Genomic DNA, 27,500 nt, shown 5'->3' on the forward strand with positions numbered 1-27,500 from the left:
CGGGCTAGCATGCAGTAGCCAGAAAGTTGTGGTTTCGATTCCCGGTTGCCCATGGTGTCCTCTTGAGCAAGGCACTTAACTGGCCCTGTAATAATTGAGGTCTGTAAATCGCTTTTGTGATCGCCCATATGATTAAATAACAAAAAATATAATTGATGAGGTACCACAGGCTGTCACTCTAATTTTATTGACTGCTAAGCTCTCTGAGGCCCTTAGGTCCCTTGTAGAAAGAAAACCATTTTATTTTATGTGGTTTATAAGGGGACTTCTATTTTGACCACTGTTTTACATGCAAGTCAAGAGATTCTTGGCTATTTCCTCTTATAAAGATTCACGAAGGACTCGTTCTGAAGAATTACACAACATGTCTCAGTTTATAAAACATCCACAAACATCCAACGGAACAGACTGTAAACAACTGTGGTTGTGTTTTTAATATTTTGTATTGTACAGATTATGAAACAAAGAACAAATATTTTAAAGACTACAGTACATTAAAGAATATTTTTCCAACATTACTGTAGCTGACTATTATTATTTACAAAATGTACACTACTGCTGCACCCCAAAAACAATGCGTGAAAGCAATTCTGGGCCTTTGAAAGTGACAGATACTTCACAAAAAATACAGAACACCTTCTGCTCTCTTTGTTGATATTTGAGTTCAACAGCCAATCCAATCAATAGCCCCTCCCATCCATGCTCCTGAAGCAAGGTGCTGATTGGCTGAAATTGTTCATGGCTCAGTCCAAACCTCTATGTTTGTTTGTTTGTTTCCCATTGACTCTGTCATCACTGTGCATGACAATCAGATTGTTTCTAGCATATACACTTAGCGGGGAGCTAAGGCTGTGAATACCAATCTGAATTTGATTAAAGAAACAAAAATTAAAAAAGTCTTGCAGTAGAATCGGAGACTGCCCTTTTAAAACGAGACATATTTGTGAGACAAATTGGTCCTCCTATAGGGACCACATAAGATTAAGGAGCATCAAATATACGCCCATATGACATGTAATTCCAGAGAATATAATGTAGAATTTGAGCCAATGATTACCAATATGCCACCAACATTATGCAGAGATTAGCCTAAATCCACAACAGCATGTATACTTATGAAGTAGCTTATGATTTCCCATCATCTGTTGTGTGCATTATCATTGCTATCTTCCATTGTTATGTATCAATGTGTGAGTGTGTGATCATGGCTATTCTGTTGCTGTAATGTGATATAATTTAGAAACGCCCAGTCCTGACAAGAATGAATGAATGGACAGAGAATGGACAGGATAAACCTGTTCTTCACAGACACTGGTCAACAGGAGAGAACTGACAGGGACAGAGACAGAGACCTGGATGAGCTCTGTGAATAGAGTCGAGTTTAGATCAGATGGCAGCACTGGTGTGTCAGGGTGCAACAGAGAACAGAGTCCCGGAGAGGCAACGGCTCAGGGCGAGTGTGTCGGCGTGTCTACGGGCTCTTGGGGTCTGCACGGGGGTCTATCCGCTCGCCGTCCTTCTCCTCCGAGGCGGCGCTCGCGGCCTTGGGCTCCTGTTTGCGTTCGAGTCTGTCGCCGCAGGGGACGGTCCCCAACACCTTGGCGCTGTGCTCCTGTGCTTTGGCCCTGAGCGCGGCGATGCTGTTCTCCCTCAGCTCCTCCTTGGAGATGGGAGACGCGCTCCTCCCCGTCCGCTCGTCCGCCGCGTCGCCCGTCTCCGACTCCACCCCCAGCTTCTGATTGGCTGAGGGCGGCTGCGCCACCGCGTCCGGCTTCCCCCCCGTCTGTGACTCGATCGACTTCTTGTGCATCCCTGCAAAGAATTGTGGGTAGGCGGATTTAGAAAAGCGGCTGTTGATTGGCAAGCCCTCTTGAACTGAAAACAGCAAAGCACAGGGTCAATTTAGATGCAGCTGTTACACTCGTTTGGTGCACTTACGCTAATATATTTGAATATTACGTGAATGAGGGTGACTAACGGAATACAATCCCAAATCAGAAAACACAAATTGATTGTTGAGAACTAATACTGAAGAATATGAACATGAACAAAAAATATGACATGAATGGCCTCTGCAGTATTCAACAAATGGGCCAGACAAATCCTAACCTTGCTTTATACCTATATGTGTGCTTGATAAGTGTATTATACAGATTATTACAGATTATATTATCTCAGAAAGCAGGCACAAATGTAATGGTCTACCATGGGGATATTTCTAAGCCTATTCATCATGTATGAGTGGATGTCTCCACACAGCCTTTCCCAGACACCTTAGCTCTCTTTCCTATTCAAATCCTTACAGGGACCGCTAGCTGACGGCAGTGGTGTCTTTCAGAAGCAGTGCAGAACTGTATAAGAGAAGATAAGTATGTTGTGTCACCACAATAGAATGGAGCATAGGGAATGAGCAGGATGAGTAGCCTATGCTGTGCCAACATCAGACTATAGGCATGGGGATGAGCAAAGTGAGTGTGATGCCAACAAAGGAGTGTGGGCATGGGGATGAGCAAGGTGAGTATGATGCCAACATAGGAGTATGGGCATGGGAAATGAGTATGCCAAATACACTAGCGCGTCATCCACATACCCAGCAGCCAGGGGGCACAGGAGTCCATGATGCCGTCCTTGGCCGACTTGAGGATGGACTCGGGTAGGGGGATGGAGTGGCGCACCATGGCACCGTAGAGACCGTACTCCGCCATGACGCTGCTGCGACCCCAGCATTTCTCCCGCTTCCTCCACTTGGCTCGTCGGTTTTGGAACCAAACCTGAGGACCCAAACATGGACACCAGTCAGACCAGTACTGAGGACCCAAACATAAACAAGTCAGACCAGAACTACAGGATCCGAAGATAGAAACAGGTGGGACTAGTACTGATGGCCCAAAGGATTGGCACGAGTTAGACCAGTACTGATGAACATGAGTGCAGTGCAATTACTGCGACATTAGTGTAACCCTTAAATATTGCTCTTTGAAAGTGTATTGAAAGCGCTTCAAAACATTTCTTTAGCAGGTTTTGCTTCATTAAGCTTTTCTAGAAAATACCGCTTTTCAATTTTATAGAACCATTTGACCCCTAGAAAACATTTGTATTAATTGTTTATCATCTCTACACTTCTGGGGAGTCTGAGAACCTTTCATCCCAAACCTTCTGTACTGAGGGGGTCTGGATCTCTTTACCCAGCCCTAATGCCACTCAGTGCTTTAAAACCACTCCAACTTCAAAGCACTCAGGAGCCTTATGGTGATACTAAAAAGCTTCATAAAGCCCAATAAAAGCTTAAAAGTGACACATAGCCTACATTTCACTGATTAATCTGATGAGTAGCCTTTAAGCCACTTTGGCCACATTAGTAAACTTGTAGTTTGGGTTAACTTTGGTCCCTCTGATCAACAGGTGCACCTTGTTTCAAGATCTTCAATATCTCCATTATCACTGATAAAATATTTGTCTTTCAAAATATTATTTTACTTTAGGTTAAATACTTCAAAAAACTTCAAATATAAACATCTATATTTAATATATATTTATATCTATATATAAACAAATATTTAAATACTGTAGACCTATATATTTACAAGTAATCATTGCTAAATGTTACAATGTTGGATAAGCAAGATGTATCCTGATATGTAGCATATGGAAAATTAGTTCATGCTATACTAACAAAAATCTGATTTAAGTGTAGTGACGTGTGCAATGTCTAAATAAAAGCAGTCTTGGTTTGATGTGATTTGATTTCTCTTGATCTGCTTCATCGATTTCCCGATGGTTGGCAAGCCTATGTGCTAATAATCTTGGTGTCCTGTCAGGCGCCATCCGTCCCTGCTGGCGGGGAGGCTGTTGAATGGTCGTTGATACTTCAAGATGTTTAACCTGCACACTGCCGGGAAACTGACGCCTGGTCCTCCCCCGGCCGAAGCCCCGGGCTATCCGTCAGTGCGCAGGGTTCAAATTGATTTCATGGTGAAGGCTTAAGTGCTTAAGTACCAGTTGGCCTCTCCTTAGCGTCGGAGTGGAGGGCAGGGAATCGGAAAGGGGGCGAAGAGGAAGCACAAAGAGACGGCACTAGTCCAGCGGGTGGCTGACATTGAATCTGAAATTATCAAAACCATTTTCAAATCTTTTTCTGATGGTTCCGATGATAGCCCTTATAGTTTTTTTTCAAGCGAAATTGGTTCCTTGGCGTTCAAAAGAAAGCCGGGGAAGGCAGCAGAGAGAGTCGACCCCAGGGGCATGCCGAGGCTGATTGAAAAATAAGTTAATTTCAAGCCCAATCGATGGTGGACAGGCGGGCAAATATCACGGGAAATTAAACGAGCGGTACCCGTGGGAGCACTGCTATTGACCCGTGCTAATAAATTCAATGTAGTTATTTCGTTTGAACTCCCTGCATCTCATGCCGTGCCTCCCCCAGGAAGGTAACAGGCTCGTCTGATTTAACTAATTATACTCGATGAGAAAATTGGATGTTAATTTTACTTAGGATTGGAACACTCTTATTTATTTATATTCCGTATTATTTATTCGCCACGTAGCCCCATAATGAGAATGAAATTAAAAGGCTCGCCGGCAGATGGATGGCTGGGGTCACATCGTAATTTTCTTCAGTCTTGATTGCTTGATTAGGTCGTTAGCACCTCCCTCGCAGACCAAATTGTTTCACATCCAACTGTAGTTGATGAGAGATTATCTGGCCGGGCGGGGATAGCGCTGGGAGACGGATCTATTTGGCGAGAAATGCGCCGCCCGCATGGCACCAAAGACTGATCGATGCAGCTTCAACTGACAGCATCAAGGAGCTCACTAACTCACCAAAGGAGTGTGCAAGGACTTTTAATTCCTATGCTCTGACCATTTGTATTCATCGTTCGATCAGCAGAGAGGTGTTATACCATAAGAGACTGATGGAGCAATTTAGGTTGGTTTCACATCACAAAACTGTGGTGTCTTTGATTTCATTTTGTGGCAATACCCTCTACCAAGATATACAGAACACATGGTGTGCGTGAGAACATTTCAAAAATAGCCTACCAGAGGAGTCATGGGCATCACCAAATGGTAAAATAAGATTTTTAAAAAATAACTTTTATTTTACAAAAATATCTTCTTTGACAAATATCTTTTAAACAATTCATACAGGCCTATATTATTCACATAAAGAAACACCTATTGTATTGATACTTTTTTTTATATTTAGCAACAAATTAATATTAAACAGTTAATATCAGTGGGAATATTTGTAAAATATATTTCAATTACTTTTACTGGGAAAAACTCATTACGGCGACACGTTCACACATTTATAATTTGAAATAGATACAGAAATTACGGCATGAGCTCACCTGGATTCTGTCCTCTGGAAGCTCCGTCTTCATGGCGAGCATCTCACGCGCATAGACGTCTGGGTAGTGCGCTTCATTAAAGGCTTTCTCCAACTCTTCCAGCTGGTAAGATGTAAAGATCGTTCTGCAAATAATAAAATATCTTGCTAAATTTAGCACGTTTTAAGTATTTTGTTGCAAAATTACAAATCAAAATGATAACCTACACATTATATAGAAATTAATTATACAGAAATTGCGGCTATGGCGCAATACAGAATGCAGAAAAGGCAACACTCAAATATGTCATTCGTGAAGATAATGCGATTATATAACACGCTTTGCAGCATTTTCTCATCCCACAAACTGGGAATTGTTTGTGAATTTTCTATCTGATTTAAAACGTGTCACCTTCATCTTTTAAGAAGGGCTCTGAGCAATCTCAACAGGTCTACAATCTGTTAAATGAAGCCGTTCCGAGTTAGATCGAATTAAATAATCTTCAGAGTAGAGCTAGGCCCATACCCTAGGCTACCTTGTCAAGCATAACATCCAACTTAACTGCTTAATGCACCGAGCAAGAGGATTACGAAAACAGTGAACTTGACCATCAAATCCTCCCACCTTACATCAGTGCCACAGTCCCTTATTTTTAAAACTGACCAAGCATGCCAAATGGGTTGTAAAAAACGTTTTGCAATGTTCTTCCTAAATAATTGTAGTGATTTATTTTTGTGCAAAGCCTGATACCTGGCCTGTCTCGTTTGGGGCTGTATAACAGGTTTATTATAAATGCTGTTCTAAATGTTTTTTAGCTAATGACAAATTATTCCTATTCTTCTTATTGTTGTTGTTTTTTGTTGTTGGGGTTGGACGATTCTAAATAGCCTACATATTATCGCCAATGGCATATAATTGGTTTAAGTCTGATAAGGGGTGGGATACTGTTAATCTTCAATGTTTTTTTTTTTTTAATGGAGCGAATTCCAGGTTTAGAGAAACACTGAAATTAAAACGAGAAAAAGGAGAGCCAACCATAGAAAGGGAAAGCCATTAGCTTACATATCCGGTATGTGAACAATATCCTAGGCTACCTTAGTCGAGGCTAATTATTAAAACGTAAACACCATGAAATACAGAGGAACTGAAATGTAGTTCATGCTAATTATTTCCATCAAGGCCTAAATACCTACTAATTACGGACACCTTTAGGTTTTGTTTTATTCTACAAAATATTGTACTAATCATGAAATACAAAGAAACTAAGGCTAATTTTAAACTTGTAGGCCTACACCCAAATAATACCAAGAAAAACGGGGCAGTGTTAGAAAAATAAAATAATGAAAATATAAATAGGCTATTAGGCTACATATATCACAGTAAGTGTAAGAATTATGAGACTGTGCCATGAAAAACAACAGTTTAGCATATGAACATTTCAGAAATAGCTACAAATAGCCTACATTAATAACCTATACAAAGAAATTTTAGAGGCAGGCTAATTATAGAAATGTAAATCTATGTTGCAATATCATTATTCAGGCTAATAAATAAAACATATAAAAATAGTTCAAAATATCTGCTGATTCTCAGAGAGTCCGTTATTTACCGGTGTCGCCGCTTCTTCCTTTTCTTACTCTGGCTCATGGAAGACTTGGATAGCTTCTTTTCACTGGAGGAGACATCCTCCGAATCTGTGAAAACACAACACATATATGTATACACAATATGTATTTAGCCACACAATAAAGAATGGCATCTAGATTATGGTTGTTTCATTCTACAAACAAAATGGACTGGTATATTTTCTACTTTCCATCAAAATTAAAAGATAATAATAACAATAATAATAATAATAATAATAATAATAATAATAAAGGAAATTTGGTGAAAGTGTACAGCACAGGGTCTGTCATGTCAGCACCGCTGTTAGTGTGGCCTATATATCCTACACTGTTCATATAACAGCCTAACAGCTTTTAACATCACCTCAGAGTCTCGGATAAACAAAATTATGCAAAGTTGTCACTGAATTCACATCACTGAATTAACATAGCGCCCCCAAAAAAAAAAAAAATAAAAAAAAAAACACAACGGAATTAATCAACTACAGGCTTCGAGGAGCCCCAGTGGAATCATATTGGCTGGTTGTTTGCGAATTAGCCTCCGTGTGTCCGCGTCCTGGGCTGCTTACCTGAGCTGGCGGACTGGCTGCAGTCCAGCTGCCCTACAGTCCGGTTCAGAGGCTGCAGGTGGACGTTCTGTGCGTCTGACAGGACCTCCAAAAACGCCGGTTGGCTGTAAAACGAGGGGATGCCTCCTGGGCCAATTAATCCCATCCCAACCCCGACCCCATGCCCCAGCATAGACCTGGCGGCCAGCAGGTGCGCCCCCGTGGGCAGAGATTCCAGCGCGCTCCGCGGGTTAGACGACGGCTCTTTATTTAGCCCAAGAATCTCCTGGATACCGAATCCCGTGCATCTGGGCGGCTGTGTTGCGATTATTTTGGACTGTTGTAGGCCGTTATTTCCTCCGATCTCTGCGGGGCAAGCTGTTTTCGATTTGTTTAAACTTTCCGTCAACACGGCCCCTTCCTTTCCCGTCATGACGCCTCGGAGGATATTCCCTTTCTTCAACTCACACACACACATACACACGCGTCGCTCCCTTGTGCACTAGAATCCACAGTGCAATACCCTCGATCCCCGTAGAAAATCGCCCTTTTATCCAACAGGTCCATCCCAACAAGGCTCTAAACTCGCGAGCCAATCAGCGGCGAGGATGTATTACGGAATTCCAGAGGATCACAGACGCAGCGCCCTCGCATGCATTATTCACAAGGAATTAATGCATTTATTTTAAAGATGAGAGGCTGAAGCGAGCCTAAATTTGACCGATTATCTACACCAGGAACCTGGGGATAAAAGGCAGAGAAGAGATCAAAGGAAGATCCACCTGATGCCCCGGTCTGCCCGATGATTTCTCGCGTTTATATCCAACGGATATTTGCTGGAAAAATATAAAGGGGCAGCAGAAACGCGACGTTATTGTTATTGTATTTAACAGATATCTGTCTAATGCAAATTCATCAAATAAATTAAAGTAGGCCTGTTTTGGGTGACAAAGATTTCTCCAGCTGAGAATTTGGAATTTCCTTCGTAGTTTCTATTTGTGTCATTATGTAGGCTAGCCTAGGTAACAAGACGACGGAAATATAAAAAATTAGTGGTAGGCTATCATTTTTCGGTAAGGCATTCCACGCGCAATTAAATACCTCTGTGGCGCAGCTATACAGTTTGTGCCCTAATGGGAAATTTCACTGGAATATGTAGCTATGTCTCTCCAAATGTTGGCTGTATTATTGGGTATGCTTTAAAGCATCTTGGTCCTTGTGGCTTCAGTTCTTTAAGATCATCCCCAGATGCTGCAGATGAGGACCGTCCCAGTTAGAGACATCACTGTACTCCTAAACCGACAGCTGGACACTGCCTGTCCACTTCAGACGGCTAATCTCGAAACGCCACGCATAAAAGATTAAACTGCGCCTCGCTCCAAAAAGGAAACAGAAAACAACAGCATGGCGTTGCGCACACCACGCCTTGTTCTTTGGTCGGGATAGATGAAATGTAACTGTAAGAAACAAAAAGAAAAAAAGCTCAACGTCACCGTCTGTGGCATTTGATCTCAGCTTATTCAGTGTAAAGAATTATGTATCTGTGTGTCAGGTGGTCGTCTGTGGAGAAAATGTGGGTGCTTGAACCTCTCCCTGGAGATACGCAGGCTATTTAGATATTTTGGTCTGAATTAAGTACTAAGGATACAATCTCGTCGCAAAACCTGGGGCCATGCTATGTTACCAAATGTAATCTATATAAAATAGTACAAAATGTACTCCATGTCAATTTAAAAGCCAATGAAGAGTGGATCTTGGAGCGATAACTGGGGTTCTGTTCAGTAACCTAGTATAATTTAGTTTATAGGTTTAATACCCCTGTGGGTTATTTTGTCTCACGTATTGTTATAATGCTATGCACACGCAGCAGTAATTCATGGCGTGTGTATATTCAAGTTATGAAAATGCATGCAATGTGCTTCTAATTATGTTCATTTTTAATGTCTATTTTTTAATATTGACATGAAACAAACACCCGTGATCCTTTTGGGTCAATGAAAAATGTGGAGAGTGCCGGACTTTGACACGTTTTAAAAGAGCAAGGTGAAAATCGATAAGGGCTGGAAAGGAGTTCCAATTTCACTCGTGTCTCCTCAAATGCTGCATCTCTCTCCGTCACCCTGTTTTGATACAGTGCGGTCCTATAATCTCATCATTGACTCGTCTTATCCGCCTGGTAAAGCCCTCTATTGTGACAAATCAGCTTAATTTGGCACAATATACAAGACCTGGCTGGATTTGAATATTTAATTGACATTGAATTAATAATGCTTAAAAATAGGTGACAGGTCAGTGTCATGTGAATTGAAGGCTAAAACTGTTGAAGTAATTAATTATTGATAGGCTATATTATGTTCAGGGAGATCTATTAAAAAGTCTAATTATACAGTTGATTCATAATTAAAAATAGATACAAACGATGAAAAGGGAAATGTGATACTTTGGGACTTTTGAATTAGGAGAAAACTATGATGTTGGTCTAAACCTTGCATGCAGGACAAATGAATATGATTAGCCTATCCCAAATACCAGTTAAAATAATCTGACATTGTCAGCCTATGGTTCTCTGGTATTGGGTCACCACCAACAAATCTCCTGCTATGTTTACAAACTAATTAATGATTAATAATAATGCTTATTATATTAGGCCTATATTTAAATGTGCTTATTTCAGGTGATATTGTAGAATAAAAAACAGCGAATGCCATATTAGCAGTCTGTCTAACGTTCCACGTCTAAGGTTCGATGTTGATCTGAAGTTGTGAGTGGCCACTTGTTCGAACAGACGGCCTGATATCTCCTAATTATACAGTATATTTAGATGTTTTGCATAACGAGTTCTAATCAGCTATTACTAAATTACGGTGGGATTTGATTCGTTTGGAGATAATTTGTGGCACAATTTGGACATCTGGACAGATAATTACTGGGAGATAATTTATGGAAATGAGCAGCAAGCCGTTGATGGAGACAGAGATAACACCAATCTTATCAAAGAGCCATGTGCTGATGCATAAATAAACGCCATGATTCATAGACCACGGGCAAAGACGCTGGACGCGTGGCTTTACAGACGTCAGCCTGGCGCGCCAGAATTGATGCTCGTGACCTGGACAGCGCCCTGATGATGGTTTCACAGCTAATTAATAGTTATGATCCACGACGCCATCTCATACACAACAAATTAAGAAAGACCCTTGGTGGTGTTGACTGCTGCGAGGAGGTCCTGGTGAAAGTCTTTATTCAGCACAGCCAAACGTCGAGCCCTGATTAGGCATAAAGAGAGATACACTGCGCTGTAATCCCGTTTAAACTGCGCCATCTGATCAGATTTAGAGAGCAGGAAAGCTGTGCAATTGGCCTTATGTCAAACTATTCTTCCATCACCCCGACACTTCCACTGGCCAGTCTCACAGCACAGGCGGTACGGGTTCTTGGAGGTCAGCTCAGTTCAACTAGCAGAATACCAGGAGAATATCAAACAAATTAGACAAATTGGCCTAAACAATGTAATAATATGAAATCAGGAGGTTAAACACCATGCCATCCAATTCAGTGACTTCATTTCAAAGCAAATGTGTGTGCAAAGTCACTTGTACTGTGCTTTATCATAATCAACATTTTGATAACATACATGATAGTTTTTTTTTATAGAAGCTGGGAGAAGCTGGTAAAACATGTCTGTAATGGTATCAAGAAATAGATGAATTTAAATGGAAACTTTAATTAATTACACATAATAAAATAAGTACACCACCACAGTCCTAATTAGAAATAGCACCAGATTTGTTACACACACAAATATATTCAATTATTCAAGAGGCATCTATAATTACACAACTGATTAAATAAAATTAATAGATTAATAGATTAATATTGTATTATTGTTATCAGTTATAGTTTTAGTCAATTTGATGTGTTCCACTATGTTTTTGAAAGTACATCCCTGCTAAACAGTTGTGTTTACACCTCAGCAATATTTTTATTTCATCACATAAAGAATTAGCCCAACTTGAAACAGTTCTCAGTTATACACTACACTCAAAGGAAGATCTGTTGAATTCAAATCACACAATTACTTTGTGATCTTAATAATCAAACAGAGAGGCATATCAACATCCAATACAATCCAAATGACCACAGTGTCAAATATGGGGAAATGTGTGTGTTGCTGCTCCTCTGAGACCATGTAATAAAGAGCACCCTCACAAACAAGGGCATAAAACACTGCCCAATTAAAAAGGAACAGTCAAGACAAAACTTACAAAGTAGGCATCTCTAATCTCCCCAACAGAGTCATATTTCAGATCAAACACTTGAAAACTTGAGTGCACTGATTAAGGGGGAGCGAAAATATTGCTGCTGCAATTACCTGAGCACCAGTTGAAACTAATTAGAAGACATTAAGTGGAAATTTCATTAGGGGTAATGAAGAAATCAATGCTATCAAGATATGCTAATGCCTGCCTGCATGTGCGTGTGTGCGTGTGTGTGTGCGCGCATGTGTGTGTGCATGTGCGTGCGTGTGTGTGTGTGTGCGCATGTGTGTGTGCATGTGTGTGTGTGTGTGTGTGCATGTGCGTGCGTGTGTGTGTGTGTGTGTGTGTGCATGTGTGTGTGTGCATGTGTGTGTGCATATGTGCGTGTGTGTGTGTGTGTGTGTGTGTGTAGCCTCAGTCAGGATAAACTCATCTGTTCATACAGAGCCCTTGTCTGAAGACATTGTCAATTACATGCCAGTCCCTATACCTCCACCCCCTGCCCCTTCCCCAGTCCACCACCATTGCTGCAGTAAGCTGTGTAGGGCTTTTGTTGTTTATTGTTTCCCTCTTTCTCTCCCTCTCTCTCTCTCTCTCTCTCTCTCTCTGTGCAGCCTTTCATAATCCATCTGCATATGAAAATGGCCTGCCGCAGCCTGATTTGCATGCCTGAGAGAGACAAACTAATAAGAGCTCTAGATTAAGGGAAGATTTAGTTCAGTCATTCGCGTAGATTGGGTGGCCTATCAAAGAGCTGAAGATCTGATGGCGACAGATTAAAAGCCAAGCAGCTGTTGCAAAATTTGTTTGGCATTTTTTTTTTTTTTTCTGTTGGTTTTTTCTTCTTCCTATGTCTGCTTCAGCACTTATCTTTGGCTGGTCCTGGAGAGCTGCATATCTCCATAAAAAGCCAAGAACTCATTATTTGCAGAGAAAGCTCTTCATTTCAATACGTAGGTTAATTGAACATGGGGAGATAGGTGCGAGTAACAGGAGGATCAATTGAATCTGCTTCTGCCATTGATTGCATGTACAATGTCAATGGCTCATTGGCAACATAGCAAATTAGGCAAACAAGACCCACTTTACAACACAGCCCAATGCTGACCAGCAGAGAAACAGTGAAGGCTCCTATAGTGCACAACGAATCCAGCTGCATATCTGGATTTATACTATTTGACTACTCTGTGCGTGCACGCACACATTCTCTCACACACACACACACAAACACACACACACACACACACACACACTAAGAAATGCACACACACATGCAATCAGACATATAAACACACACACACACACACACACAGTCACACTGAAGTTGCATCCAGGGCCGTGTGCAGTGATGAATACCAAGCAGAGGCATGAGCAGGCCGAGATTGGAGCGCTGTGACATCTATTTGTCTTTATGGCTACGTGAAGAACTTTCACTGTCGAGGAAGGTCAAGAAGTAATGAGCTCAGGGATGGGCTGCATTAGGGGAAGCGGATTCACACCGGCTCAGCCTCGGCACACACACACACACACACACACACACACACACACACACACACACACACACCTCCAGTCTGATCTTTCATAGCAGGCAATCTAAATGAAGGATCGCCCGTGCTTACTTAACCATATATCTGCATTTGCCACAGTGTTGCTGTGATGAATGAGTCCCTGGCCTGCACTTAGTATTTCCTCTGTTCTAATCAGAGACGGCAAGCTAAATGAAACGGAGAGCCTGGTTATTCAATAAAACAGCCAGAGCCTTTAGGAGCAGCTGGGGACCTGTGGCAGGACAGCAAGCCTGGGTCGGTGCAGCACAGTCCCAACACATTCCAAGTACGTATTTTAGTGACAAACCTGGGTAAGTTAGTGGGAAACCTTCTACAACCCCAAAACAGAAAAAGTTGGGACGTTGTGGAAAATGCAAATAAAAACAGAATGTCATAATATACAAGTCTTGTAAACCCATATTTAGCAGCAAAAAGGACATAGACAACATATCAAATGTTGAAAATGAAAATTTGGACTATTTCATGGAAAGTATATGTTAATTTTGAATTAGATGCCAGCAACATGTTTCAAAAAAATTTGGGACGGGAGCATGTTTACCACTGTACTGCTTCACCTCTTCATTTAACACAATTCTGTAAATGTTTAGGGACTGTGGAGACCATTTGCTACAGTTTTGATAATGAAATGTCCCATTACTTCCCGATATAGGATTTCAGTTGCTCAACAGTATGGGGTATTCTTAGTCATGCTTTCCATTCCATTATGCACCTAATTTGACAAATCTGGACTGCAGACAGGCCATCTTAGCACCTGGACTCTTCCTCTATGGAGAAATACTATTTAAATATGTGCAGAATTCATTTTGGCATTGTTTTCCTGAAATATGCAAGGTCGTCCCTGGAAAAGACATTGCCTGGATGGCAGTATATGTTGCTCAAAACCTGTATACATCATTCAGAATTGATTGTGCCTTGCCAAATGTGCAAGATGCCCATGCTGTAGGTATTAATGCTCCTCCACACCATCATAGATGTTGGGTTTCGAACTGAGCACTAAAACAAGTTGGATACTTGGATAGGCCCTCTCCTCTTTAGCCCAGATGAGTCCATGATTTCCAAAAAGAATGGCAAACTTGGCAAAAAAGTTCAGGCCCAGATAAGAGGGTGGTATTTTCTGTATCATGTCTCAATACAATTTTAGCTGTTACAATTGTGGCTGCAGTTTTTGAATTGAGTATCATACTGGGCACATAGACAATGGTTATCAGAGGTTTTCCTGAGCCCATACAATGACAGGTCTGGAAACAGGTCTGGTGTTGATGCAGTGCCATCTGAGGTCCAAAAGACCACGGCCATCCAATTAGTTTTTCCCGCTATTTCCCCTGTTTGCAAAGATTTCTCTGGATTCTCTGAATGTTTTAATAATATTATGTCTTGTAGATGATGAACTCCCTAAATACGTCACAATTTCATATTAAGAAGCATTAAAATGACATTGTTTCATCATTTGTGCACACAGGTTTAAACAGAGTGATGAATACCCCTACATCTTTACTTCTAATAGACCCTGCCTCTCTAGGATGCTCTTTTTCATACCCAATCCTGTTGCCAGTTACCCTAATTAGTTGTGAAACATTCTTCGTTTTGTTTTCTTAATCATTACAACTTTTCCAGCATTTTGTTACCCCCGTCCCAACTTTTTTTGAAACATGTTGGTATCAAATTCAAAATTAACATATATTTTCCATGAAATAGTCAAATTTGTCATTTTCAACATTTGATATGTTGTCTGTGTCCTTTTTGCAACTAAATATGAGTTTAAGAGATTTGCAGATTATTACATTCTGGTTTTATTCACATTTTAGACAACGCCCCAACTTTTTCTGTTTTGGGGTTGTACAACAAGAGCCCTATGGCATTGTTTTGTGAGGAGAATGAAGCCATACAGCTCTTCTATTAGGAGGTTAACTTACCCAGGTTTGTCACTAAACCACATACTTGGAATACCCCCCAGCACAGCACAGCATAACACAACACAGTCACAACACAACAGCTCAGCACAGCACAGCATAGCTACAACACAACACAACACAGTCAGCACAACACAACACAACAGCTCAGCACAGCATAGCTACAACACAACACAACACAGTCAGCACAACACAACACAGCACACACAACAGCACAGCACAGTTACAACACAACACAGTTAGCACTACACAACACAAAAAAGCACAGCACAGTCAGCACTGGGGCAGCCGTGGCCTACTGGTTAGGGCTTCAGGCTTGGAACCGAAGGGTTGCTGGTTTGATCCCCGACCAGTAGGAACGGCTGAAAGTGCCCTTGAGCAAGGCACCTAACCCCTCACTGCTCCCCGAGTGCCGCTGTAGCAAGGCAGCTCACTGCTCCGGGTTAGTGTGTGCTTCACCCCACTGTGTGTTCACTGTGTGCTTTGTGTGTTCACTAATTCACGGATGGGATAAATGCAATTCCTTGTATACGCAAGTATACTTGGCCTAGACATTTACAGCACAGCAAAGCATTTAAGGCAGCTGAAGTGTTGGACACAGGTCAACTTCCTCTGGTCTGACCCCGGTGTTTGGTCTGAAACAGGTAATAGAAGTTTGGGGGGCAGCACAGAGAAGTAGTTAAAGTTAGATATTGTCGTCTATCTCCCTGCTCTAGTCAAACGTTTGCTATTATATCAGATTGATTTGACATAAAACAAATAACCAAACCAAAAGTTAGAAAAACTTTCCATGGGTGGTGAACAGTGTAGGGTGATAATCTGATTTATTCAACATAAGATAAACATAAAAATAATATGCACAATAAAGAAATAATTGATTAAATAATAATTAATGCATACTAATGAGTATTAGGGACTTTCGTAAGTCTGAATTATGTGTGGACAGTGAGTGATCAGCTGTAGGTTCTGTACGTTCGTTCCTCTCATATAGTGAGAAAGAGCTGAGGATGAGGGGCTGTTGAGGGTTGTGTGTGTGTGTGAGAGTGTGTGAGAGAGAGAGAGAGAGAGAAAGAGGGAGAGAGAGAGAGGGACAGAGGGAGAGAGAGAGAGAGAGAGGGAGAGAGGGACAGAGGGAGAGAGAGAGAGAGATAGAGAGAGAGAAAGAGAGAGTGTGTTGACATGAGGAGCTTTGGCACTGCACTCATGTACTGCTGACTCGGGAGAAAAAAAATCAAGCGCTCAGCTCACCATGGACCAGAGCACCCCCTCTCACTCACACACACACACACACCCCCCCGCTCCCCCAGCCCCGCCGCACGGGAGGGATGGTCCCCTGACGCAAAGTGAGTTTGCTAGCTCCAGTTCTCATGCCGCCTCCACAATGCCCTGTTTGGGGGCTGCCTGCCGCCTTTGCTTAATTAGGCGAGCAGTTGATTAATTAGCGCTAATTGACAGCTAATTAAGGGACTGAGGGCACATCGGATTGACGTTTGTCAGGGCAGTGAGGCCTGCCGAGGTCAGGGCAACGGGTTGTTGACGGCCGGGGCTAGCTTTTTTTCCCTCTCACTCGCTCCTTCTCTCCCTCTCTTTCCTCTTCCTCTGCGGGGACAGACGACCCCTCAGTGGGGGCTGACCCCCTCCTTGAGAGAGTTGTCTGTGCGGGGTGCACTGGAGTGGGGGGGTGCTGGGGGGGTCGAGGGTGATGGGCAGCCCCCGGTGTCTCCAGCGTAACGTGCAGGCCAGGCCCCGTGCTGTGCGCTCAGTCAGCTGACCAGCCAGCGCTCACTGGGCGGTGTCAGCATGGATGAGCGGCAGGGTCGTCAGGCACGCCATTAGCCGCAAGCGTGACCGCTGCACACACACACACACACACACACACACACACACACACACACACACACACACAAGCCTGCTGTCTGCATGAGAGCACGCAACAAGTTCCCAGCCCCGGGGTCCCGATCCACAAGTGTGCGACCTGTGGAGATTAGCAACATGCGGCTGACCAAACAGTCTTAAAATTACGGCGCTCTTCAACAGCCCATCAGCCAAGCAGCAGCACAAATATCCCCACTACCCCAGCTCTTCATGCCAAAGGCCAAATAAGTAACTGAAAACAGATTGACTTAGTGGCATAGTGCAAAAGCATTGCTAAAGGCGGTGTATGGGAATGTAAATAGTTTTTCTTCCCAGAAACACCACACTGGCTGAATAAAAACACAAGCCCACTGTGGAGTTTGATGAAGTTGTTGCTGGCAGGAGCGATACAGTTGACTTCCCATGCAAAGACTTCAGACAAACACTCCAATCAGGGCCCAACCCCAACGTTTCTCCTCTGATGACTTCACCCCCAAACCCCCCAAACCCCCCAAACCCAACCCCTCCACCCCCCCCCAGACCCCCAGACCCTCTACCCCTCCAAAACTGCAACCCGGCAATAATGGACACAGGAAGTTGTTGTTCACACCAAAACACACAGCAGTCCGTGAGCACCGAGGGAAAAAAATATACCCATTTCTGGGTCCTAGCAGGAGTCCAAGTACGTGGCAGTGTGGTGGGGCAAGAGTGGGGCAGGAGAGGGGGCTGTGTCCCTGTCCGGTGACATGGCAGGGTCGGTGGCAGTGGCCTCCCCCGGTCCGTGTGAATGGGAGGACAATTAGGGGCTTATTAGCAGAGCTGCAGGCCCAAACCCCCGGCTCTCTCGGGGCAGGAGGGAGGGAGCGGAGCGGAGCGGAGCGAGTTAGCGAGCGAACGAACGTTCGCCAAGCACGGCCCAAGCCGCTACGACATCTCCAGCCGAGAACAGGGCCGGCCATTGTCTGGGCTGATTACTCCGTCCGGAGCGCTCTTTGTTTCCTGCTCACCATGCCTGTCCGATCCCCTTTTCGCCTGGTCCACTCCATCCTGCCCGCTCCCATGGGCCTGGAAGTGTGCTAATTAGAACAGAAATGCTCCTAGTAATTATGTCAACCCTCGTTAACAGGGATGACAATGAGCAATATTATTTTTATGCAATGTTTTGTGTAGGGGGGCCTCTCAACTTCCAACACTCATTAAATAGGAAAAATGGCCATGGCCCCGGCGTGGAAGCGTTCATGTCATGGTTGCCGACAGGCCCCTGGCTCACGGGAGACGGTGCAGTGGCACAGGCATGAAGTTATTGCCCTAATTAAACGTTTGGGACACGGGCGGGCTCATCAAAGACCCCCGCTGGAACACTGCTCCGCTTGTCCGAGAGGAACCCGGGCCGACCTGGTGCATCTTAAGTGTCAGCGCCGTTCAGGCCCAGCAGCACCACGGCTAATTAGGCCGACTGACGGCGAGGGCCGAAACAAGTTCAACTGGGGAAGAGCTAGTGACAGTAGTGAGTGTTAGGAAGAGCCAGGGAGAACTAATGAAACCTGCAGAGAGCTAGTGAGACTGAGAGAAACACTATGCCACTTGTTGACACGTCCTTTTATCAGGGATCTAGTTTTAGTATCGTCTTGAAATAAAGTTTGATGATGTAGTTTGTATGAAGGACAGATAAACATGTGACGTTCCCACTAGTCACTCAGGACATGGCACTCTGCAGTTTTGTCCTCTTTACTTGGAAGACAAAATGGAAGAAAGCCTTTCCCAGCATGACATAGCTGACTATATAGGTAACTTCACCATTTTGTTTTTACACTATTGTGCTTTCACGATTTCTCCATTCAGTCAGGCCTTTTTATTTTGCTATGTGGTCTTATTTTTACATGTATTTGTTTTACCGATATTCTTATATTTCGTTTCTTTGCTTCCTTGTATTGCTATACTGTACACTGTGCAAATACTGCTTGATTGACGGACTGATTGTGAGTTAATGTCTTGATGTTATTTGTAAATGTCACCATGATCCACAAAATATTCAGTGAGCTACAAATGTGTTCATCCTAGTCAACCACTGTGACTTGTTTGTTCTCATTTCCATGTTGTAGAATTTTGAATATAGAATGATTTGCACACATATATATATATTTGTAGATGCATCCCCTATGACTTGCAAAAGCACATTATACATTGTCTTTGGTAGAATCAAAGCTCAGGAGATAAAGGTTTTTTTTTTTTAACACTTTATTTAACAATTACAGAAAATGTGAAATTTGTAAATTTGTCATCATTCCGCGTAAAAATAAAATCAAAAATAAATACTGAATATAGGCATGTCATAAAAGGCAGATTCTACAGCTTTGTAAACCTACTTAAACGTTCCACTGCCAGCTGATTGGTTGGTTTTTGTACAACAGAGTTACACACTCATCTACATTCCACAAGGAGACAAACCGTCTGCAGAGGGTGTTGGCTGATTGGACCGTGTGTGTGTGTGTGTGTATATATATGTGTGTGTGTGTATACAGTATGTGTGTGTGTGTGTGTGTGTGTGTGTGTGTGTGTGTGTGTGAGTGTGTGTGTGTGTGTGTGTGTGTGTGTGTGTGTGTGTGTGTGTGTGTGTGTGTGTGTGTGTGTGTGTGTGTGTCGCGCGCATCAGTGTGCTTTGGTGAGGTGTGAAGCAGGTTAGGTTAAGGTAATGCCTACAAGGTCATTAGTCAATAGTGCCTGCTGGCCAGTGTCCAGCGTCGTCCTCCATTACAAATGATCCCTCTCGTCTGCAGTCGTCATTTTTTGGGCCTTTCCAGAATGTTCAGGAATTTGCCTCTCGTCATTTCTCTGGCTGTGAAGAAAGAAAGAGAGACATCCAAAATGAAGAGAAAACTATCATTTAAAGTCAAAATAGCATATTAAAGCTGAACACACAACTTTTCAATCACATTTATACATATACACAACAGGTGTGCTCTTTCCTTTACAATTACAACAGCATCACCCAAGTGAAGTAATTAGAAAGTTTAAAAGCAGTCAAAACCACACAGTGTGCAGATATCGTAATAAGTTATGTCTTTTGGATGCTGATTTAGACAATACACAACACAGACGTTGGAGAAGGGTCTATATATCTCCTCTGGATGTGTGTGTGTGTGTGTGTGTGTGTGTGTGTGTGTGTGTGTGTGTGTGTGTGTGTGTGTGTGTGTGTGTGATGCGTGCCAGCATCAGCAATGCGTGTGTGTAAGTGGAGTGTGTGTGTGAGATGAGTGGAGTGTGTTTCTACTTGTGCATGTTTGGGGATGTGTGTATGAGAGTAGATTGTGTGGAGGAGTAGAGAGTGTTTGTGTGTCTTTAATAGACTCATCACAGGAGCTGCTGCCACTAAAGCTGGGCACACATCAGCCTTTGTCTTCAGTAATAACACATCACACACTCACACTCCCCGAGCTCCTCTGAGTACAAGTGTGTGCAAGTGTGTGTGTGTGTGTGTGTGTGGCGGCATCTACATGAAATCAACAACTAAATATGAGGCATTAAACCTCAACTTGCTACCGCACATCTTGTGCAGTATTTTCTGAATAGCAATCACTGGGTGCGTACTAGACAAGGGTAGACTTCCTAGGTTTTACTGAGAGAGGAGAAAATGACAAATGTCATGTGTTTGCTATGTACAAGCTCAAGGATTCATGTTGTCATAAGTATACATTATTGGTTACTTACTTTTACTTACTTTTAAAGTGTTTGTGTATGTGTTTGACTTGTCTGTCTACTAAAAATGCTGTGATCGAACAGAGTGTTGTTGGCTGTGTGTGTGTTACTTGTGTGTGTGTGTGTGTGTGCATGTGAAGGCATGAGTATTTTCATACATCATTGTAGGCATATTATTTGCCATTGCCTTATCATGTCATCACATTTGGTCATGTTCTTGAAAGATATAGCCATTATACTGTATGCATTTCCTAAAGCATAAAGTCTCTTAACTCGCATCTCTTTGTTATTGCATGGCCTTATGTTACCTTTCGAAATAAAATGAGTTTGTTTCAGTCGGTCACTGATGTTTCTCTATGCAAATGAAAATGGCTTACCAACACATCGTATAGAAGGTTCGGTTATTGGTTGATAAATAAGACACTGTAAATACAGTTGCGCATATGTTTTGAGACAGAGTGAGATGCGCTCGTAGATACAGCCTAACACAAGGTTGGGCAAACTACGGGCCGCGGGCCGGATCTGGCCCGCCAAGCACTTTAATCCGGCCTGCCAAGCATTTAATTAGGCTGCTCGCTATTTTTTTCCTGCGATAGATGACGTTGTGGCTAGTTTTACTGCAAACTGCTTTTCACTCTTCTTAGAGAATGTTTACAATGTCAGTGTCAGAACATCATGTTACATAGAGATGATTCTCTTTATAATCTCCATTGCGGCAGATCTTGAACGTTATGCTTCTTCAATTTTCAAAACCCAATGTGCCAAAATTGGGTTTTGAGGAAGTGTAGACGACAAGTTAGCATGAGAAAAGGCCTGTGTGGCGTGAGGGATTGAAATGGGTCAATGTGTGAGAGTTGACAGCCCTGGTTTTGACTCTCCTCTCCGCACACCGCCACTGAATCTTTTGGTGGGATCGTACTGAACCACTTTCACCTGTGTCTGGGTCTCAAATGAATATGTGTGTGCATCTTCTTAAGTCTCTCTGTGTGTGTGATCAGAGTGCTTGAGGTCTGTGTATGTGTGTGTGTGTGTGTGTGTGTGTGTGTATGTGTGTGTGTGTGTGCGCGCGCATGCATACCTGCGTGCGTGTGTGTATGTGTGTGTATATGGTGAAGATATTTGAGTTATATGGGTATGTGTGTGTGTGTGTGTGTGTGTGTGTGTGTGTGTGTGTGTGCGCATGTCTGATGAGAGTGTTAGTTCTGTGTGTGTATTGTAAAAGTGGTAGTGGTTTGTGTGCGTGCGTGCGTGTTTGTGTATGTGTGTATATGTGTGTAAGTGGCGAAGGATATTTGAGTTATATTTGTGTGTGTGTGTATGTGTTTGTGTGTTTGTGTGCACACGCATGTCTGATGAGAGTGTAAGTTCTGTGCGTGTATTGTAAAAGTGTTAGTGGTTTGTGTGTGTGTCTGTGTGTGTGTCTGCGTGTGTGTACGTGTGTGTGCGAACGTCTGATGAGAGTATTAGTTCTGTGTGTGTATTATAAAAGTATTAGTGGTTTGTGTGTGTGTGTGTGCGTGTGTGTTTGTGTATATGTGTGTGAGTGAGAGTGAGAGTGTGTGTGTTGAAAGTGTTACTGGTTTGGTCTGGCATCGGCTAATGAAAAAGCCCGATGGATTGTAATTTCGATGAGCCGCCCTGTGTGACGTGTGGAATGATAATATCTCCTCTTCTCTACTCCTCTCCTGCCCCCTCTCCCTCTCTCGCTCCTCTCCTCCTCCACCAGGCCTCTTTCTATCCCTCGCTCCACTCCTCTCCTCCCCTCTCCTCACCTTGAGCTGTCCGTCAGTGGGTTAAACATGATGCTAATTGGATTCCGATTGATTAATTTTGCTCGCCGCTGTCTCTTCGAATAACACCCAACAAAAATAATCACCTCAGCCTAGGCCTGGCTCCACACATGCGCGCACACACACACACACACACACCCTGACATAGAGAAATAACATGAGGGAGTGTGTGTGTGAGCGAGAGAAAGAGAGAGAGAATCAGGGCAAGACTGAGAGAGTGATGGAGAGAGAGAGAGAGAGGGAGGGAGAGAGAGAGGAAGAGAGAGAGAGAGTGATTGAGAGAGACTGTGAGGAGGAAGTGGATGAGTGAGGTTAACCTGTAATTACAGCAGCAGGAAGAGTGTTTTCCTCTGCTGTTGCCAAGGGGCAGTGACCAGAGCACTAGTTAGTATGCGATCAAGAGCTGCACTTACAGGTAGGAACAAGGGTGTAGCGAACGTTCAGAGAGTGTACCCCCTATGGGCGGCTTTGAGGCTAGAAGCTGACCACTTAAGAGTTAGCATTCCATTTACCCCCATTCTTTTTGCCGTCACTTTAACATCGAATAACGTTACATCTGAAGCGTTTTAAGCCTTTATATTGAACCTTTTTTTATTTTCGGAGAAATACAACATTGTGTGACTGGCGTCATAACCTTGTAACTAGTGCTGGGCGGTATACCGGTTCACACTGGGTTAAGAATATTCGCTGAAATTATCCAGGTAGCAAGTAAAGCATGTTATAGACATGCACTGAGCAATACTAGCCGGCTAGTTAGAAATGATCCTGACTGTCATCAGTGAACCAAAACGAACTTTTTTGTTAATGTTTTGCCTAGCGAACCGAACCGAAGCTCATGGCAGGCTAACAAGACATCCACATCAAGTTGTAAACCACACAATAACAACAAGGCATGTTTCTGATAGGCCTATTTGACAGAGTAAGCATATTAGCAGAGAGGTTTTATTTTAAATTGTATAATTTTCAAAAATAATTGTATAATTATTGCAAGTTGCACTACTTTTTGTATTGGTTTTATACAAAATGTTTGTGAAATTTGCACAGTAAAAGTTCTGTATTTTGACTGCAATCGTCTTTGCATTCTGATTAGATTCTTCATTAGAATCATGAGTGGAATCAAAGTAGTCTTTAATCAATTAACCACCTTCCTAACATCAAATGGGTATTTTGATTACTTTCAGTCTGGTTTTCGGGCAAATCACAGCACTGAAACAGCTCTCATTAAAGTTTCCAATGACATGCAGCCTCAACACAGATTCAGGTAAAACATCAGTCCTAGTGCTACTGGACCTTAGTGCAGCATTTGACACTGTTGATCACAATATTTTACTACACAGACTAGAACACTGGGTTGGATTTACAGGCATAGTTATCAGCTGGCTAAAATCATATCTACAAGAAAGGAGCTTCTTTGTTGCCATCGAAACTGTACCTCATCACCAGCGTCCTCGACCTGTGGTGTTCCCCAGGGTCGATCTTGGGGCCACTATTATTCAACCTCTATATGCTCCCACTTGGACAAATCATTCAAAATAATTTGATTTCATATCATAGCTATGCAGATGACACACAAATTTACTTAGCTCTATCACCAAACGACTATGGTCCTCTTGAATCTATGTGTCAGTGTATAGAACAAATCAACACCTGGATGTCTCAAAATTTTCTTCAGCTGAACAAAGAAAAACTGAAGTAATTATATTTGGTAAAAAATGAGGAAAAGACTTAGGGTTGCCACTCTCCTTGACACAAAAGGGTTGAAGGCAAAGGATACTGTTAAAAATCTTGGTGTATTAATTGACAGTGATATAAATTTCAACAGCCACATGAAAGCGATAACTAAATCAGCTTTTTACCACCTCAAAAATATTGGCTGATGTCAAAACATGACTTAGAAAAACTCATTCATGCATTTATCTCCAGCAGGGTTGATTACTGCAATGGACTGTTCACAGGCCTTCCTAAAAAGACTATTAAACAGCTTCAGGTGATACAAAATGCAGCAGCTAGGACTCGAACAAAAACTAAAAGAACTGACCACATTACTCCAATTCTTAAGTCCTTGCACTGGCTTCCAGTAAGTCACAGAATTGACTTTAAAGCACTATTGCTTGTTTATAAATCAGTAAATGGAGCAGGACCTAAATACTTGTCAGACATGCTTCAGCAGTACACACCTTCTCGTCCTCTCAGGTCCCAGGTGAAAAACCTGCTAGTAAAACCTACAGTTAGAACTAAACATGGTGAAGCAGCTTTTTAGCTGCTATCTTGACTCAGCTGTGGAACCAACTTTAGGATGACATTAAAAAAAAAGGCCCAACTGTAGCCAGTTTTAAATCTAGATTTAAGACCAAACTGTTCTCAGATGCTTTCTGCTAACTGTGGCGAGTTACAAACTCTGAATCTGCCTTGATAATTATTCTACTTTGTCTTTTATTACTTTTTTTACTACTTTTGCCTTTGTTTTTGCTTACTAATTATTCTTTATTTTTAAATGATTTTACCTTGTGTTTATTGCCCTTCTATGGTTTTATTTGTTATTATTGTTTGGTTTTGTTTATGTAAAGCACATTGAATGACCTCTGTGTATGAAATGTGCTATATAAATAAACTTGACTTGACTTGACTTGACTTGGCTCTTTGTAAACAGCATCATTTTCTGGGGCCATGCAAAACTGCATTACCACTAGTCAGTGTGGAGTTATTCTACATCATGACAGTAAAATAGACCATCCTTACTCAATGTACTGCAGCAATTCCTCTCCCAACTCGTAGAAAATGCTGAACATCTGATTAGGCATAGAAAAAAAAATACTGTCCTATACCGTGAAACCATAAGAATTTTGAAAAATACTGTGATATACATTTTTGGTCATACCGCCCAGCACTACTTGTAACTCACTTTTACGGCTGAGTAATAAACGTTTTTTCGACAACAGTGCTAAGATGACGTTGTAATGGGCATGCGACTTTGCGTCGCACAGGAGAAAAGTCACTGTTTTCTCTGGATAAGAAACTATGATTCAGATAAGTCTGAACTATGTGATGTTTTGTTGGGTTGGTTGGCACTACGTCAGAACAAACCACCAAAGTATATATAGTATAAGTATATATACTCTTTTGAAGCACACACTAATCCCGGCGCAGTGAGCTGCCTGCATCAACAGCGGCGCTCGGGGAGCAGTGAGGGGTTAGGTGCCTTGCTCAAGGGAACCCACCGGTTACAGGTCCGAAGTGCTAACCAGTAGGCCACGGCTGCACCCGAACTCGGAGCACTCTGCACGTTGTCAATTTTCTTAGCACGGCTACCAGGCGACCAACTGTGTTTCAGTCCGTTGCTTAGTGTCACATGTTTCTCAATCAGGATGTGCAGAACCGAAGTCGACCAACAGGAAAAGGGGCTCAATTTCACTTCACTTGCCTCTATCCAAGTCTAAGGGGTGGCTCTGTCCTTTTATTTTACTGTCTATGGGCAGGACGCCAGAGGTAAACACACTTCTGAATGGATGAACTGATGCCAGAATGAGACCAGTGCCTGTGGGGCGGAACTGGCCCAAATGTGGCCCAGGTTCATTCTGCAGCTGATCATCCTGAAGGGCCATGCCACCAATCCCAGCTGATCACACATACTCACACATACATGACACACACACACACACCAACACACACTAACACACACCAACACGCACAGACACACACACACACACACACACACCAACACAAACACACACACACGCACACAAACTTTGTCCCTCCTTCTTATCCCCTGGTTAGGCTAGCGACAGGAGACAGACACAAAGTGACCAGCTGCCATTCTTTTTTTTTTTTTTTCACAAGAGGCAAGTGGTTGTTACGGCGCCAAGTAGGCGGAGCAAAAATAGGCAATAGGCTATTTTATGAAAATCCTGAATGACACGACAATATTATTATACTGAAAGCAGTATAACCTACATTGCTTGAAACTCAACTTGAAAAAATTATCCAAAATGGCAGAGCTAACTCAGACAGGCACATTTTTGTATAAATGTCACAAGTTCGGGATTTGTGCACTTATAACTTGTAAAAGTTAGCAAGAAATGGGCACTGTTAAATCTAAAAACTCTTGAAAATCCAATATACATCTGAGGTGATGTGCGATACATCGGTCAGACACCTACTTCACGTTAGCATGTTAGCAAGCAACTATCCGTAAAGCGCTGCCTTGTTCATGAGCTGGTAGCGCCAATTCAGCGACAAGTTACTGGAGCTATCTGTCTCCCTCCTGTGTCCTCTGTCTGACTGCTGGGTTAAGCTGCACTCTTCAGTCTTTTCTCTCCATTTCCAAACTCAGTTTTTCTATTTTTCCCCCTTGTTGTGTTTACCTCCACACTTTCTCTTTTCTCTTCATCCACCCTTTCCTCTCTTCATCCCTCTATTCTTTCCTTTCACTCTCACCATCCATCTCTTTCTCTCACTGTGTCTTTTCTTTCTTTCTTCCCTCCCTCCCTCTCTCCCTCCTCTCTCTCTCTCTCTCTCTCTCTCTCTCTCTCTCTCTCCTCCCACTCTCTCTCTCTCTCTCTCTCTCTCTCTCTCTCTCTCTCTCTCTCTCTCTCTCTCCTCATCCCGCTCACTCTGTTTTTCCTCCTCCCACTTCCTTTCTCTCTCCCTCCCTCTCTCTCTCTCTCTCTCTCTCTCTCTCTCTCTCTCTCTCTCTCTCCTCATCCCGCTCACTCTGTTTTTCCTCCTCCCACTTCCTTTCTTTCTTCCCTCCCTCCCTCTCTCTCTCTCTTCTCTCTCTCTCCTCATCCCGCTCACTCTGTTTTTCCTCCTCCCACTTCCTTTCTCTCTCCCTCCCTCTCTCACTCTCCCTCCCCCTGTCTCTGCCCCCTCTCCAAACCCAGTTTCAGGGCTAGGCTGGGCAGTGTGTGAGTGTGTGTCTCT

The 27,500-nt window shown here is 42.8% G+C and overlaps 2 protein-coding genes across 3 annotated transcripts in view; both read right to left on the reverse strand.

The window, feature by feature from the left end:
- Window positions 1-424: 424 nt before the first annotated feature.
- On the reverse strand, window positions 425-8,011 carry vsx2 (visual system homeobox 2). 2 transcript variants are annotated; one of them, XM_048227994.1, is made up of 5 exons: window positions 7,525-8,011; window positions 6,940-7,024; window positions 5,352-5,475; window positions 2,591-2,771; window positions 425-1,812 (listed from the first exon to the last, which is right to left on the reverse strand). In XM_048227994.1, exons 1-5 carry the CDS (start codon window positions 7,979-7,981, stop codon window positions 1,472-1,474), a joined length of 1,188 nt encoding a protein of 395 aa, XP_048083951.1. In that variant the 5' UTR covers window positions 7,982-8,011; the 3' UTR covers window positions 425-1,471. The 2 variants fall into 2 exon arrangements, with proteins under 2 accessions (XP_048083951.1, XP_048083949.1); XM_048227992.1 differs by having other exon boundaries at window positions 425-1,875.
- An 11,633-nt stretch (window positions 8,012-19,644) lies between these two features.
- lin52 (lin-52 DREAM MuvB core complex component) overlaps window positions 19,645-27,500 on the reverse strand; it is a 27,256-nt gene continuing 19,400 nt past the window's right edge. Inside the window, exon 6 of the mRNA XM_048228739.1 lies at window positions 19,645-19,930. Within this exon, the coding sequence (XP_048084696.1) occupies window positions 19,875-19,930 (56 nt within the window). The 3' untranslated portion in view covers window positions 19,645-19,874. The remainder of the gene's footprint in view (window positions 19,931-27,500) is intronic.

Source organism: Alosa alosa, chromosome 19 (genome assembly GCF_017589495.1).
Source record: "Alosa alosa isolate M-15738 ecotype Scorff River chromosome 19, AALO_Geno_1.1, whole genome shotgun sequence".
NCBI lineage: Eukaryota > Metazoa > Chordata > Actinopteri > Clupeiformes > Clupeidae > Alosa > Alosa alosa.

What these genes read in the sequence shown, in the direction of transcription:
- vsx2 (XM_048227992.1), bottom strand. Translation starts at nt 7,981, where the DNA reads ATGTGTGTGTGTGAGTTGAAGAAAGGGAATATCCTCCGAGGCGTCATG. An exon ending in CAGCCAGTCCGCCAGCTCAG is followed by an intron (nt 7,025 to 7,524) that starts GTAAGCAGCCCA and finishes GTGTTTTCACAG; the next exon opens with ATTCGGAGGATGTCTCCTCC. An exon ending in AGGAAGAAGCGGCGACACCG is followed by an intron (nt 5,476 to 6,939) that starts GTAAATAACGGA and finishes TATTATTTGCAG; the next exon opens with AACGATCTTTACATCTTACC.